The sequence below is a fragment of the Eriocheir sinensis genome, chromosome 3 (genome assembly GCF_024679095.1).
Source record: "Eriocheir sinensis breed Jianghai 21 chromosome 3, ASM2467909v1, whole genome shotgun sequence".
NCBI classification, from domain to species: domain Eukaryota; kingdom Metazoa; phylum Arthropoda; class Malacostraca; order Decapoda; family Varunidae; genus Eriocheir; species Eriocheir sinensis.
The window spans coordinates 27,503,072-27,520,151 of NC_066511.1; the positions used below are offsets into that span (position 1 = coordinate 27,503,072).

General features: G+C 40.0%; 2 protein-coding genes and 1 long non-coding RNA gene across 9 annotated transcripts in view; 2 read left to right on the forward strand and 1 right to left on the reverse strand.

Moving 5' to 3' along the window:
- Positions 1–1,585, forward strand: part of LOC127007409 (uncharacterized) — a 90,610-nt gene extending 89,025 nt beyond the window's left edge. For all 3 annotated transcript variants that reach the window (XM_050878405.1, XM_050878387.1, XM_050878395.1), the window contains one exon: positions 192–1,585. In XM_050878405.1, the coding sequence (XP_050734362.1) occupies positions 192–298 (107 nt within the window). In that variant the 3' untranslated portion in view covers positions 299–1,585. The remainder of the gene's footprint in view (positions 1–191) is intronic.
- LOC127007419 (uncharacterized) lies at positions 481–5,326 on the reverse strand. Its single transcript, XR_007760254.1, has 2 exons — positions 4,943–5,326; positions 481–1,393 (listed from the first exon to the last, which is right to left on the reverse strand). It is a non-coding gene; the product is annotated as an uncharacterized LOC127007419 (long non-coding RNA).
- Positions 5,327–5,668: 342 nt separating this feature from the next.
- On the forward strand, positions 5,669–14,286 carry LOC127007429 (syntaxin-5-like). Of its 5 annotated transcripts, none has more exons than XM_050878437.1 (9): positions 5,687–5,757; positions 7,379–7,444; positions 7,601–7,765; positions 8,920–9,112; positions 10,686–10,884; positions 11,417–11,472; positions 12,258–12,508; positions 12,685–13,043; positions 13,651–14,286. In XM_050878437.1, exons 3-9 carry the CDS (start codon positions 7,619–7,621, stop codon positions 13,808–13,810), a joined length of 1,365 nt encoding a protein of 454 aa, XP_050734394.1. In that variant the 5' UTR covers positions 5,687–5,757; positions 7,379–7,444; positions 7,601–7,618; the 3' UTR covers positions 13,811–14,286. The 5 variants fall into 5 exon arrangements, with proteins under 5 accessions (XP_050734403.1, XP_050734394.1, XP_050734424.1 ...); XM_050878455.1 differs by lacking the exon at positions 5,687–5,757 and adding an exon at positions 5,790–5,809; XM_050878446.1 differs by lacking the exon at positions 7,379–7,444 and having other exon boundaries at positions 5,669–5,757.
- The last annotated feature ends 2,794 nt before the right edge of the window (positions 14,287–17,080 follow it).

Consider the following 17,080-nt stretch of genomic DNA (forward strand, 5'->3'; position numbering starts at 1 on the left):
ATAGCTTTGTGTCAAACACAGACTATCTAAACCTAGGTGAAATGATATTGGGTGTAATGTAGTATATCTTTTCTGCAAATCGTTTTTTTTTATTTTTTTTTTATGTAATATTTATTAGGTACTGCATACATGGCTTTTTTGTAGGTTCATTATTGCATATATGTATAACTGAATTATAATTTTATTATCAGGTGACATAATCAATATCCATGAGAAGCAAGCTGATGGATGGTGGGTGGGTGAGCTGGATAATGTTGTCGGCATCTTCCCAGCAACTTATGTAGAAGAGATCGACTGAGCCTGTCCTGCCAGAAGCATTTGACCGATGCTTCCAAGACTCATAGAGTAGCCATGCGAGTGGGAGTTGTTCTTCACTTACTGTACTTGTTATTACCTTGTATATTCTCTTACCATTTCATAGCACACACCTAGGCATGTTTGTGAGTTGCTGTACATATGGAAGGTTTTAACAAACAAGCATCTTAATACATTTTTTACTTCCTCTAATGGCTCATTAATGGTGGAATTTTCTTTGGTTCCAGTACTGTGCAAGAGCATACACAACTTTTTTGTAAAACTAAGCTAGTCATTGAGATTCATAAAATACAAAAGTAAATGCTGGGGTTAGATCTGCCTGGTTTTACATGTAAATAATTCATAGAAGAAATAATATTTATGATTTTTTTTTATTTGGATATATCATAAAATCAATATATTTTCAGGCCATAGCATAAACAATATCTATATGATTCACAATTTTGGGCTTATAATTTTTTTTTTGCTGCCTACAGCCTTGTAACATTTGAAAAAATTGTGTGAATGAAGTGGAATTTTCTTGAAACAAAGTAATGATCTATATATACTGTGCAGGTTTTCCAAAGTCTTATAAAAAAATATTATTATGAACTTATTGGCAATCAAGTTTATCCCAAGCAGTTATGACTATGACTACATATTAAATGTTTTCACCTCATTTTCTTTGGAGAGCTGGAAATACTAGGTTTTATTCAGGAGAGACTCTGTGATTGATTACACACTTCATGAAACATTATTTATATATTTTCTGTGCCATTGTGATTGACTTCTTCACGTTCAGCTGTGTAAATATTTTTTTTTTAATCCAGTTTGGCTGGCTATGGTTTATATGAGAATATTTTCACATACCTTTGAGACCAAGGTGACTCATTCCCCCTGAATGGAGATTGTTTCAGGGCCAGTATTAAGGAGACAGACTAAGCACCCACTTGATGTGTTGTAAAAGCATTAGATCCTGATAATATCAATTGTAAACCTTTAAATAAAAAAAATATATAAAAATTCCACATCATGAACACTTCAAAAAGCTGCTTCTGTCCCATTCTCCCTTTGGTCTTGGTCACAGAGGTTATCCAGCCTACAAAGAAAAAAATGTATGAATGTGATACCAAGAGGTGATGCCTATGGCAAATGCAATGCTCATTATCATGTGCTGTCATGGTTTAGATGCAACCAGTTAAACCATGAGAGTACTCACGATGCATTTAATGATATGTATTTAAATAACAATGTAATTTCAAATTGTCTCCAATATATTTTGTGCCTCTCATCAGAATTCCTTAATAAACTAAGATTCCTTTTTTATGCAAGGGCAGGAAGACGCACCCTGGCTTAAAGAGGCCTGTTTAACATCTCGTAAGTCATATGAATCATCACTTTGATTCAAATTATAGGTAAACATAAAGTTGAGGGCAAACGCTAAAGCTTTGAATGTCCTCAGTGGTCATCTCTGTCACATTAGTTCTTAAGCCATTACCCTGGGACATAGGACCAGGTTTCCTTAGATACCCATTTATTGACCAGCCCAAAAGGGAGTATTAATCAGTGATGGGTGAGCTGGACACTGACTGCCCAAGCCAGAATTCAAACCCAGGTCCACAGATTCATATGTAGGCATGCTAATCACTTCACCACCGAAATTATGTATGCTTGGATATGAAGAAAGCATTTGATAAGGTCCCATGCAGTTATGGAAATGAAAGAATATAGGAAGAGTAAAATTTTCACTCAAAATGGACTGAAAATTACAATGCAGATGACATTGGTAAGGGAATAACAGTCAGAATGGAGGTAAGTAACAAGTGGAGTCCTGTTTGTATTGAATACATAGAAAAACAGGCCATGGTTAGAAACTGAGGAAGACAAGGTGCCCAATTGATATTCAGAAACTGCCTTCCCTATTGGTGTATTGATATAGATGACACAGACAAGGAGATAGTCAATGCCAAGAATATTTATTAATTTGAAGGTATACCTGATAAAATGAGATATGGTGACAATCCTTGTTGCTAATTTCCTGTATATCAACTAGACAACTACATATATTTAATCATTATTGGCAGTCCTCTCACGATAACTTAATCCCTAACAGAATGGGATAGCTTCGAGCGGGAGCTCTTGCCTCCTCTCTATCTAAATCTCCCTATCTTCTAAGTTATCCAGTCCACCAGGGGAAAGTAGAATCCCCAGGATTAAGCTATCGCAAGTGACCCTATATCGAGAAGGCAATGGCAGAGCCACGGCCCGTCACTCTTGTCAGTCACCTAACGCTCACTAAGAAGTGAATCTGAGACTGGAGGTGTGGCTGGCTGCGTAACTGTGGACAGTAAGTGATTAGTCACTCATGGATATTCCTGATCACGATTCATGAAGTCTTGGAAACTGGTAAAAACTGGGTGAGTCAACCAGCACAGCAGAGGGAGGTGAGTGAATCTTCTAGCCTAACATACAGGAAATGTAGTAAAGTGACTTACTCAGTACTCTATCAAGGACGTGGAAGGTAACAATATCTATAAAAGACAATTATGTTTTTTCAGTACTTATTGTTCACAAGTAGCAGTAGTAGCGGTAGTGCACTACATTCAGAAATAAGTAGCTGTAGAGGTGTGCCACTACAATCTGACTGAAGTAGTGGTAGCGGTAGTGCCACTACTTTTAGCAGGTAGTGTGCACAACACTGGTAGGAAGCGAGATATGGACGCGTTGACAAGTACAAGTACAGTCACTTTGCTTTGTACTTATAAATTACAATATATATGTCCAATTAAGTACATGTCATTATATGTTGCCTACTTAAGTACAAGAACTTTGTGATAAAAAAGTTCCTGTCACAGATTCGTAAAGCATGAAAGTTAGTAGTTTTTGTATATACACATTAATGAGACTATGATATTACACTACAATACCATAACATATTGTACGTCTTTACCCAATAGTATGATCACAAAGTTCACTAGAATCTATATACGGTATATAACTTTTGATTAAATATAATGTAGCACACTTGTCTGTACTTGAATGTACTTGGTATTTTTCAGTTTTGGGTCTAAAAAGTACAAGTAGCTACAATTACAAGTACAATTGAATGTTTAAACTCCAAGTACAGTGTAGTGCAGTGACTAGGCCTGATAAGGGAGCCTCCCATAGCCCACTTGGCGAGTGGGGTACCTCTTTGGCCGGCTCGGTAAGGAGTGGCTCTCCCGTCATGCTGGTCACGGATTCAATCCCAGGCAGCTGGCGAATATACCCTCTCCTGGTCTTGATTAATTTTTTGTATGTTTCAATACACGCAGAGGACGTGTGGGGATTATTGAGAAGTAGGAAAATCAAATCAGCGGAGCATGACAGTGGTGGCATAGTGGTGGGGATCCTCTCCTGCAATTCTGTTGAGTTTCCCCGAAGGGGTAACAGGTAGGATGGCCCATGCTCTCCAAGGTTAATAGAAAATGGGAATATTGGAGGTATGTCTGAAAGGGACATTGTCAACACACAAAAATTAATCTACATAGCCGTGTAGTGCGGTGACTAGGCTGATAAGGGAGCCTCCCATAGCCCACTTGGCGAGTGGGTTCCTCTTTGTCTTTGGCCGACTCGGTAAGGAGTGGCTCTCCCGTCACGTTGGTCGCAGGTTCAATCCCAGGCAGCCAGCGAATACCCTCTCCTGATCTTGATTAATTTCTCTTGGGTTTCGATACACACAGAGGACGTGTGGGGATTATTGAGTAGTAGGAAAGAGAAAATCAAATTAGTGGGGCATGACACAAATAGTCTGTAAGCCCTACTTTAAGTACACGTACAAGCACATAATTTGTTTTTTTGTAGGTACTTGGCCTCCATATCACTGTAGCTCTTGGGAAAGATGTGCACCTGTTTGTTGACAGTCAATGTGCCTTGTATGCACTTCCGTCTTCCTCCCCTTCTGACTGTGATATAGTCAATAAGTGCCTAAGTGCCCTTAGCCTGCTGGAGCGCTGTGGTGCTACTGCACACTTCATTTGGGTGCCCTCACATGTTGGGCTGCCGCATAATGAAAAGGCAGACAGACTTGCTCGTGCTGCCTCTGATGATCTCAATGTACACACAGGTGTTGAATACACCTATAATTATGTTAAGAATAGACTTAGATCCCTTGTTAGTGAGTCTGTTACCAATCAGCTTGCCTTGAGGTGTCAGGATGGTAGTCCCTCCAGCATTCACTATGCCCAGGTATCAAGTATCTGTACCCACACTTATGGTAGGCTTAGTGCATCCTATGATCTGGTGGTGATGCGGCTGAGGCTGGGCTATAGATATTACTGGGAGGTCAGTGGGGCTGACCCTGACCCTGTACCTTGCCGCTTGTGTGCCAGGCCAGGGGGTCACACGCTCAAACACTATGTCCTGCAATGTTCTGCTATTAGTGCCTACCGCCCACAGGGCCACTGGGACCTGCCTGGGCTGGTGGGCTGGTTCATTAACAATAATGTTCTCTCAGCTGTGCTTAGTGAGTATCCTGCATTTGCCCCTAGATTGTAGTCCATATGTACAGTCCCTTATGTCTGCTCCCTTGACTAAATCAAGGCCTTTATTATTTTTTTAGCACTTGTCCCCTACCATTGTATCTTTTTAGTTTCCTGGTGCTACTTACACATGTATCCTTAGTTGTATAATCACACACTGCACTGCGTGGGGGTTGGGATGGCATGCTCCTCCCTTCTCCTTTGTTGTTTTACTTGCAACAATAAACTATCAGTCAATGGTTGCACCAGTATCTTTTTTTATCTGGTTTTGAGCTTCAACCGTTAGGAATGGGATCGAGGGAGGGACAGAAGAATATTATTTAGTTAGGCATGGGAAAAGATATGCTAAAGAAGAAAGTAAATGAGCAGGAATATTCCCACTATACAGTAGGTTACCCTCATCCGAGGGCAACGAACTCAAGAAAAGATTAGTTATCAGGAACTGATTGATTGATTGATAGTTTATAAGTAACCATTATAGTAGTTACCATTGAATTTGGGTAGATGCTGTCAAGAAATTGTCGTATAGCCTATCGTATGGACGTTATAGACATACATCGTATACAGACAAAGATCCTTTTCCCATAATGCAAAAAAAATATCCTCTTTGAAAAGTTTTTAAATAGCCCTTCCTATTATAGGTCTTTATTAAAGAGTCAGTTCGTTATTATTTTTTTTAGTCATCCTTTGGCACGGAAAAGAAAAAGAAAAGAGTAAGAAATTCTATTAAACACTTCCTCCTCCCCTCCAAAAGTATATAGCATATTTTGATATAAATATACATACTAATCAATTTATCATAAGGCATATCTTAATTTGATGTATTCAGCAATTAACTAATGTTTGACGTTTAGGATTAAGAAATAAAATGACGTCACGGCTGTCGGTGACGTCACGCGTTAACGTGGCCGCCGTGTTTACTTGTCTTGTGACGGGAGGAATGGTGAGCCCCTGGCGCTGCTGCCTGCCCCGCCCAGGGCCTGCACGCCGTAACTGTTAGTCTGGGTCACCCCCAGGCACGTCCTGCCCACACGGGCGGCCCCTCAGGCGGGGGGGGCGTGCGGGAGGAGGGGGAGCATTGCGGGGCTCCAGAATGAAAGTTTCGTCAAATTTCCCAACATATTTCACGGTATTCAGGGCCTGCTGCTGGCCGCCCGGTGCCGCGGTGGTGTCTGTGGCCGTGCTTGTCTCAACCATTACATAACGTGGCTGCCAAGAGTGGCTCCAAGGCTTCAAGGCCAGCGAGGTGGCCCTGTGCTGCTACGTCAGGGTGTCGCCCCACGGCCCCGCGGCACAGGCGGAAGTGTAACCTTCCTTACCTCACGGAACCTTACGGATTTACTAGACGCAGGCCAAAACTAGGCCTCTATGTCCAGATCATTGTCACTCTCTAAACTAATACTCAGGTGGTGTGCTGGGGTGGTTACCAATTTTTCTTCAAAACTATATTTAATTTGTTGATTAGACCAAAACTTATCTAAACGTTTCTCAAATGACATCATGGGTAATTATTGAGAATCACTACGCGCCTCGGAAATGCGATATTACGCCTCCGTATTATAGTAAAGGGACGAAATACATGTCCTTTAACCATAATATGAAGGCGGAAAAACTTAAAAGTAAAGAAAAAGTGGTAGTGAGAAGATATATTATACATACACGCGCCGCTTTGTTTTGATGGCGGCCATTGGGAAATGAGCAGTGTTGCCAACGATCTGGTTATTAATGGTATGCTAGGTTAGCGATGGTACGCTTAGTTAGCCATTAGCCCACGCATGTGAAACCAGGTCCACCACGTGTGGTTATTTATTTTTTTTAGAACATGCACCTTTACCTAATACTATACCTGGGCCAAACCTTCACAAAACCCTTTGGGTAAAGGTGCGTGTTCTAAAAGAAAAAATAACCACGTGTGGTGGACCTGGTTTCACATGCGTGGGCTAATGGCTAACTAAACGTACCATCGCTAACCTAGCATACCTTCACTAACCGAATCATTGACAACAATGCTCACTTCCCAATGGCCGCCACCAAAACAAAGCGCACGTATGTATAATATGCCTTTTCACTACCTTTACCACTTTTTCTTTACTTTTAATTTTTTCCGTCTTCATATTATAGTTAAGGGACATGTATTTCGTCCCTTAAGTATAATATGGAGGCGTAATATCGTATTTTGGAGGCGCGTAGTGATTCTCAATGATTACCACATCATGCTCACGGCCTCTACTGCATCATTGGGAAGGCTATTCCAGGCATCCATGACTCTTGAATGGAAGAAGATTTGCCTCTTTTGTGTCCTGGACCTCATTTTGCATAGCTTCAAGTTGTTTCAATGTGTCGGCCCTGTGTGTGTCTCAAGATGAATGTTCACATCCTCATCATATTTACCATTGAGGATTTTATATACCTCAATCATATCTCCCCTTAGCCTTCTGTAAACCATTGTTGGTATCTCCAATCGTTTCAATCGTTCTTGATATGTGAGGTTCTTGAATCCTGGTAATAACGTGGATGCTCTTCTCAGGACATTTTCCACTATACTTATATCCTTCTTCTTGTAGGGGGACCATATCGACTGAGCATAATCAAGATGAGGTCATACCATAGTCTTGAAGAGACATCTAAATGTAGGTACATCAAGAACAGTAAATGTACGACGTATCATACCCATTATTTGATAGGCCTTATTAACTTTTTCAGATATGTGGGCTTTGAATGTCAAAAGCCCATCATGTGGAATTTTTTTACCCTCTGTGCCTTCAGTCCTCCCACTTATCCTTCAGGGTATTCAGTAGTGGGTAATGACGGCCAGACGGAGGCGAGCGGGGTCTGAGTCTTATGTGGAGGAGCCATCAGCCCCTGGAGCACCTGTGTTTCTCAACCCCAGCACCCACCCTCTCCAGCTCCAGCCCGACCCAACACAGACAGCCTACACTTTGTTTCCTCAGGTCAGTAGCTCATCATCATCAGCATCATCATATTTGGCCATTACTAACTATGTATTCCACTGCAGGATAAAGGTCTTTCCCAACATTTTCCACATCTTTCTGTCTGATGATACTATACTCCATCCTGCTCCAGTAAATGTGCTTTTTTTTTTTCTTTTCTTTTTTTTCCTACTTGGTCCTCTGCCTTCCTTGACTCCTATAGTTTCTGGGTTGATACTCTAAACCTTGGTTGTCCATCTTTTATCAGTTCTGTCCATATGTCCAGCCCAAGTCCATTTCTTAATTATCATAATATTTTCAACCTTTATGTTTACTCAAACCCATGCTGTTCACTTCTTATCTCTCCCTACTATACTTGGCATTTTTTCTCCATTCCTCTCTCTGCATTTCTTAGCTTTCTCTAAATGCTTTGTGAGGTGCTCAGTTTCTTAACCATATGTCAGAACTGGCATGATACATTGGCTGTACACCTTTCTGTTCACGGAGAGTGGCAGGTTCCTGTTTCTGACATCAAAAACTTTCCATTTCATTCTTATTGATTTATTTATTTTTCATGGTCTTGCTTTGCATTAATTTTATGATCCAGATAAGCACATTTCTCAACTCTCAAGTATTTCATTTTCAATCATTATTTCTTGTACCACCAACTCATTACATTTCCTTTGTTTGCTTCATATTCTTCTTCAGGCCTAGGTATATACAGACTCTGAAAGTGTTCCTCAGACTCATTTTGTAAGATTATGTTATTTGTAAATCTAACGTTAATTAACCCTTTCGCTGCGGCACCCTTCCGAGACTGCCGACAAGCTTGTGTGGTGTAGGTTTTGAAATGTCTTAATTTTTTGTACTTCTTTACTTATGATTCTCATGTTGTCCCATCTTAAATGTCTCTAAACACCATTAATATTTTTGGAGAGGTGTCACCTTATCTTACACCATTCTCAAGCTGTGCATAGTGGTTCATTATACTCAACTGCTTTTTCTTCAATTTGGTTAGTGTCATGGATGTCAGTTGTTGATTATCCACTGTGAAACGATGTAGTTCTTATTGCAAGTTTTTTACTTTAGCATAGGTGCCATTTGACAAAAAATGTATATGCTGAAGCAAAATTTAAAGTATTGCAGGAAATAGTTGATCAAAATCTTCCTGGCAGGTTGTCATTGGTGGCAACAACAACAACGGACCAAATTGGGGATCACAGTCAAACGACGCCTACCATAAGAAGACTGATTCAGTAGTCCCAAACATTGGAGAGCAGCCAGGAGGACCAAAGCCAGCTCAGAGCACTTACTCCTGGTCCTCACCCCGTCCCCAGCCTTCCAGTTACGCACTTCAGGAGAACAGCCGTAAGATATTTTGTTTACCTCATAGCTGAATAACTGCTTGTTTATAAATTTGCTAGAAGCTTAGTCTATCCAGAAAAGAAAAATTTGTTTGAATATTTTGTATATTTTAGTACATGGGACATTGTATGTATAGGTGCATAAGAGTCTTAAAAAAACATTTATTTTAGTTTGGCAGCAGTCTTATTCTCAGTTGGCAGTATGATTCACAAACTTTCATTAATAGGAGTTCATCTTGTCAAAATCAGTTAATTGATTTTCTTTTTCAATAACCGTTAACTTATTGTTTTCATATTAACCCTATCACGCACCAAAAGTTTAACAAGTTTTTTTTTCCACTGCGACATCCATTTGGGGCTCCCTAGGGGGCCTCGCGCAATGGCCTGACCGTGTGGCGAATTTTTTTGTCATGATATTGATTTCACCCACAAGTATTCTTTTTTCCTGGCATTATTATATATCGTTGGTTTTGGAAGATATTATTCTGCCTTATGGAAGAAAAAAATGATCAAGAAATGCAAATAAATAGCGAAGTTTATCAACTCTGAAAAAAACCATTTAAAGGGACAACAGTCGCTCTCACAGGCTGCCTGCTTAGAGGCAACTAAAACATGGGCAATTATCACTTCAAATCCAACAGCACGAGAGAGTTGACAATTAGTTTATTTTATAGGTCAAGCTTGGATCTTTGACCCCCCCCCAAAATTGATGCAGTTCTGAAAGATACTTATTTTTGGCGGATTTTTCAAAGTTTTTGATGCGATTTGAGTCAAAAGCTGATGTAGACGATTCCGTTTTGAAGTGAATCGCGTCGTGGTGCGTGAAAGGGTTAATATTGCCTATATGCTTTTAAGGTGTTCAAATACAATTGTGCACCAAGTTACATGATACCTATTCATGAGTCTGACTTTCATGTCAACCCCAAAGTATTGCACGGTTTGATTGTAAAAAAAAAGAAAAAAAAAAAGAAGGATGACTAGCCTGCTGGGATATCAAATCATTTCACTGTCATCTTGCATAAGATGCAAACCTTCTATACTTCACCCAGTTGCATCCATTCATTAGTATAACTGCACATCTTAACTCCCACATGGTTATCGTGATTGCCCATAGCCTCCCTGGCCTTATTTTGTGGTTCTTATATTCATATTCCTCTAGTTTTTTGTGAAAATTGCTACTTCTCCCTCCCCTCCCATTGTAAAACTTAGCACTGAGAAGTGCCTTACCATGAGTTATCAACACCATTATAACTCTTTCAATACAAATTTTATGATGAGCAAGTAATGTGAAGTATCTGCACTACAGGTTTGGTTTCCATTGACATTGTTGTTAAAACTGAGTCAGTCTTCAGTTGTGGTGCCAATCTTATATGCTGCAATTAATCAATCCTCAGTGGAAGACCTACTGAAGTGTGATGGAGAAGGTCAGTTTAATAATGGTGAAATCCATGAGGAGAGTGAGACTTACTCTAAAAAATAATGTCACACTCTGTTGAAGTCTTCATGTGACAGTTAAGTTCTCATATTAACTCTTTCCTTGTTCAATCTTATCAGATGAAATTGTTTCTTAATTTCAGGTACCCCTGATTGGTCAGCCGGAAACTCTTACCTGCCTTGTGTAGAAGAGACTGAGATGGCATCCCGTGACCGGACACAAGAATTTAGCCGCATTGTGCGCTCCCAGCAGGGGAGCAGCCACAATGGTTCCATCCCCCACCGGGACAGTAAGAGACCCAGGGACTTGCGGCAGTATCAAGATTTTATGCAGAGATCCAGGTAAGTGAGTTGGAAGGAAATCTGGTAAATTATGTTCATTTATTGTATTAAATTGGTCACATCAGTACGGTTAACATTAATAACAGTATGCTTCCATTGCAGTCTGTTCAAACTCTCCACTAGGAAAATTTAGTTTAAATTCTGTCATGAAGTTCCACAATATTTTCTACTTTGGTCTTACATTTCTGTAAACTAAGACATGTGCCATGAAAGAGCGTCAGAATCTGTATCTACCCAAAAAAGTATAAAGATTATTTGAAGTCAGAAAATGCTAAATGGAAGAATAAAAGAAAATTTATTTCAAATTAATTGGCAAAGTAAATTTCCTGGCATATGCTGAGGCTGTATGTGGCCTTAGTGCTTATATCTGTTACATTGGCCCTTGAGCTTGTGGTGGGATGTATTCCATTACTCTGTGCCTGTCCCAGAATTTAATGTTCAGAAAATTGAACCTTGTGACCATTCAGTGTTCATGTTAAATGGAGATTTTACTGTTATTCATCAATTATTTATGAATGATTCTTTTTTCCAGATTGATAGGAAGGAATATATCTAGCACATATGCCAAGTTAGAAAAATTAACTCATCGTAAGTATTGTTCTTTTGTTTTTATGTATTGTCCATCCTTGTACTTTGCATGAATTTGGAAAGCACAGAGTATGAAACTGGAAAGCATGGATCATTGAAAAGCTTGTCACATAACATAAAGAGGTCTCATACTCCTTAGAGGATCTTATTTGATAGATGGCATGACCCATGTGCTAGGCCATTGACATCTGGAGTAGAGTGGGCAGTTCCATTCTCCACTGCTTTAATGTCCCTAGTACATTTTGCATGTTTGTGGGGAGGGTTTGTCTCTTGCCACCAGTCACCCACACATGCACCAGAAACAATTGATCTAAATGTAAACAGTTACTTAATTTATAAAGGCTGAAAACTGTACTGAGCATGACAGAGGCAGGGCATATATGCTAGGTAAAACTTACTAAAATCACTAGAATTGACCTAAGCATGGTTAGTATGCTCAGTAAGAAAGTAAAAGGGATTGTATTAGGCCTAGCTACCACTGGTTCTATCACTCATGCACCACCAGACTGATTGTGATTGGCATGATGCTCTGCCATTGTTAAATCCCAAAATTAATTGCTCCTTGCATAAATGTAGATGAGGTACCTAGCAGTGTCTTCCTGTTAGTTTACATAATAAAACACCTTACTCATGTCTTCAAGCCCTACTTCTATTGCTACAGTAAAGTTTTTTTTTCATAATTTATCTGAGAAAGATATAAAAGAAAGAAGAAAGGAAAGAAAAGGAAAAGCATGAGATGATAATGGTGATAGTTTAAAATTTTTAACAAGTATCTTTTTTTCCAGTGGCCAAGAAGCGATCACTCTTTGATGACAGCCATGACTGTGAAATTCAAGAGTTGACTGGCATCATTCGGCATGACCTCTCTTCCCTTACCAAGCAACTAGGTGACTTGCGCACCCGCTCCTTAGCTGCCTCACAGGGTGGAAATAGCGCTCACATGCAAAAGCACTCCTCTAATATGGTGGGGACACTCCAGACCAAGGTTGCTTTGATTACACAGAAATTCAAGGATGTTCTGGAAGTTCGTACAGAAGTGAGTTCATCAATTTCTTTTTGTATCTCTTATTGGTTCACTTCTGTCCTTTGTTCTTTATGTTATTGATTTTTGAGGGAGATAGAGAATAATGTCAGAAGTTTATCTTACTCTCATCATATTCACTCATGAATTTGGAAGCAGTTTACTAATAATATTTCTTTATTAAATGACAGAACTTGAAGAAGCAGGCTGAGCGACGTGACCACTTCACAGGTGGGGTGGTGAGTGGTGAGCTTCCTCCGGGGGCCATTGCAGGCCACCACCAAGGGTCAGTGCTACTGGCAGATGAAGTGGCAGCAGTAGCTCACACTCCTGGCAGGGATGGAAGTCACTCTGGAGGTGGAGAGGTGGCCATCAACCTAGGAAGTGGCAATGCGTATCACCAGCAGCTACAGTTGATGGAGGAACAGGACACCTATCTACAGAGTCGAGCTGACACCATGCGTACCATAGAGTCTACAATTGTGGAATTGGGACAGATGTTCACCCAGCTGGCCACCATGGTTAAAGAACAGGAAGAACTTGTACACAGGTAAACTGATGAAGCACTTTGTCTTTCTTGTTCCTCAGTCTCTTCTGAAATACACTATTATAGTGTTGTGTATCTCAGGTGAATTTATTAGACTATTCAGCCACTCCAGAGTATATCTCCAGAACCATCGAATTGTATTAATGTAGTCAAGTAAGGATTTCATTAATCTACACATAAGCCAAGAAAGTCAGTTATAGTCAGCAATGGAATCTTGACAGCAGAATGTGCAAATGTTCTGTTTGGCTCTTTTCACTTAAATGCACTTTCCTCCTTTCTGTCATCACTAGTGAGGCAATTAAAGACAGTAGCATTTGACTTGCATTGAGGGGGGCAAAGTAATAATTAGTGTTGAGGTTAACTGGTGGAGTATGATATTAGATTTAGTAGTAATTTGTGTTAATTTGGTGAAGAGTGATATGAAACATAACCTCAGGGAATACCTTCTGTAGATGGTGTGGTTATTCTTCACAGTTAATCTTGACCTAATATAACTTGGCTGGCAGTAAGCTAAAAGAATACAAAGACATGAGTTGAATTCACATTTCAGTGGACTTCAGTTTCATCATTTCTCCTCTTACTTCTCTCAACCCTTTTTGGTTTCCCACAGAATTGATGCCAATGTGGATGATGCAGAGATGAACGTGGAAGCAGCCCATCATGAACTTCTTAAGTATTTCAAGTCAGTCTCCTCCAACAGGATGCTAATGATCAAGGTGTTTGGTATAATGATTGTCTTTTTTGTAATTTTTGTTGTCTTCATGGCCTGAGCATTACGTTATATAGTGCCCAAGATCTTTTATTGAAATTCTACCTTCATATTTTATATTCTTGTCTTGTACATGCACTATTTTATGTCTAACAGGCATACCAAGAAGTGCCTGCTGATTATGTAAAAAGTCCTGTGATATTTTTTTCTTCTGGAGTAGAGTCCTATATAGTTTCCGTGGGTAATGACTGTGAGGCTCCAAAACAAAGATCTGAGGTGAGTTATCCTCTGAAAATTGTTTGACACTGTTTTTATGTCACAGAAAATGTTGTGAAGATTATATTGTTAAACCCATTTCCATTCAGATGTTTATTATGTATATGATATTTAATCTCTACCATTGAATTTCTAAGTTATATTCTTATTATTGTCATTATTATTCTATATTTACTCTGTATCCCACACCAACCATTTAGATCTTAGGGTTCTATTGGAATTATTTATATATGGAAGCTTAAACAATAAAAATCATTATTCTCCTTTGTTTCACATTAACACAGACTGTATTCTACCATTGTAACTTTTTTTTTACTGTTGAAGAAACCCAGTAAAGTTGTCAGCTCCAGCAGGCAAGAACAACTCATTAGAGGATGGCTGAGCACAGTGAAAGTATGTACAGCCATGAAGTGGAGAGCATACAAAAGGGGAAAAGCTGGAATGAATGAAAGGTAAAGGGAAACTAAATGGTATAACTGAGTCGAGGTTGCGGCTCTTTATATATAAAAAACAGTCTTTCCCAGGCCTTAGTGAATGAAAAGGCATTGTATATGAAAAAGTCCTGGAGAAGAGGCTGAGAAGGATAATAAGAATTGATGAATGTCAGTTTGGCTTTTGCCCTGGGAAATCAACAACTGAAGCAATATATATGAGAGGGCTTCAGGAAAGGTATATGGAGAAGAAGAGGAGATTGTATCATGTTTTTTGTAGATCTAGAGAAGGCATTTGACAGAGTACCAAGGGAAATTATAAGATGGGCATTGAGAAGGTGATGGGACTTTATGACGGTACAAAATCGAGAATGAAAACTGGTGGGAACATCAGACGAGTTCGAAATTGGAGAGGGAGTTCACATGGACATTATTGGATGGAAACTGGAAACAAAGAAAAATAATAAAAGCTACAAAGGAAGGAAGGATGGTCAAGGTGTGAAGATCAAGCCTTTTTTTCCACTCTTTGTTTGACCTATTCCGTTTTGTATTGCTTAATTCTTATTTCTCGTACACTTCGCTTACATAGTCTTTTCTTGAGTATCGTACACGGCATATTACATTTTCCAGTTTCAGATCCATATGTATGACAAAAAAAGCATTAATAATTAACGGTTTTAACAATAACTTTAATTGAATACCATTGTTTGTATAGATGTTACAGTTTTCGGTCTGAAACTGATAAAATGCAATGTTCTGAGTACGACAATCGGTAACGATGCTCCAAACCACTGCTCGAGTGTTGTAGGAATCGGCTCGCAGTCGCAAAATAGCTCGCAGAGAGGTTCAACTTGCTTACTTTTCTATATTCCACTCACCGCTATCGTTTACTTGTCCTGTTTCGGCACCAATACGTGACACAAACATCAGAGCAACACTTTTAATCAGTTGAAGGCTTTACAACAAACGAACGTGGCAGATTTAAGAAAGAATTACCCCTACGTTGATGTTCACTCTGTTCTTTCTTGTTTGGTCTGTTGGTCTGGTGTCTTATTGTCCGGCGGGCAATATCAACCATCAGAAAAATCACAGGTGAACAAAACTAGGCAAATGCATATGTTTTTTTCCTGCTATGTATTCCTCAAGGCGCATGCGTAGGGGGGAGTGAGCGACTTATTTCTGTGAGGAGGTATTTCTCGTAACACCGGACCGCTGACAAGTGGGCGGCGGCGCTGGTGCTGTTTACCGATACTTTCCTCCATCTCCGCCTTGTTTTACCCGTACTACCTGCGTTATTTACCTGTATTATCAACTCTACAGCTGCAGACACCACCTACCTTCCATCAAGACCTGGTTAGTGGCCCCTTGTGCACGTGTTGAGTCACTGGTCGAGGAAATAAGGGAAGGTTTGGGAGGGGAACGTGGAAGCCGCGGAGGCCATGTTGTCTTCCGTGTATACCTCGATCCTCCTTCCTTTGTATCCTTATTGTGTACTTATTTAGTCCTTATTGTCTTTATTTTTTGTATTTCTGATTTTTCTGTGTATCCTTATTTTTCTCTTTGCTTCCAGTTTGTAATCATGAATGTCCGTGTTTCCCTATAAGGGTTTGTGCGGGGTGATTTACACAGATTTACATAGAAATGCAGACTCTATGGTCCAGACTAGGTGATCTGTCCTCTCTCTCTCTCGCTCTCTCTAGGAGTGCCTCATATTATCCTTAAAAACTGTGCTTCCGTGCTGGCACCCTGCCTGGTCAAACTTTCGTCTCTGCCAGTCAACATCTACCTTTCCTTCCTGCTGGAAGTATGCCTTTGCACAGCCTGTGCCTTAGAAGGGTGACCATTCCAATCCCTCAAACTAACGCCCTATAGCTTTATTTTTTTGTCTATCTAAAGCTTTTGAATCAATCCTTAACCAGAAGATTCAAAAGCACCCTTTCACTTCTAACCTTCTATCTGATCGCCAGTATGGGTTCCGCAAGGGGCGTTCTACTGGTGATTTCCTTGCCTTCCTAACTGACTCTTGGTCATCCTCTCTTAGCCGTTTCAGTGAAACCTTCGCTATTGCGCTGGACATATCAAAAGCTTATGATAGGGCCTGGCACAAATCTTTGCTATCCAAACTACCCTCCTACGGTTTCAATCCTTTTCTCTGTACCTTTATCTCCAGTTTCCTTTCTGACCGTTCTATTTCTGCTGTGGTGGAGGGTCACTGTTCTTCCCCTAAACCTATCAACAGTGGTGTCCCACAGGGTTCTGTCCTATCTCCCACTCTCTTTCTGTTGTTCATTGATGATGATCTTTCCAAAACGAACTGTCCTATCCATTCTTACGCCGATGACTCCACTCTGCATTACTCAACTTCTTTTAATAGAAGACCCACTCTACAGGAACTTAACGATGCAAGGCTGGAGGTAACAGAATGCTTAGCCTCAGACCTTACTATTATTTCCGATTGGGGCAAGAGGAACCTGGTGTCCTTCAGTGCCTCAAAAACACAGTTTCTCCACCTATCCACTCGACACAATCCTCCAAACAACTATCCCCTATTCCTATTCTTTGACAACACCCAGCTATCACCTTCTTCAACACTAACATTTAAACTATGATAATTATATGGTAGA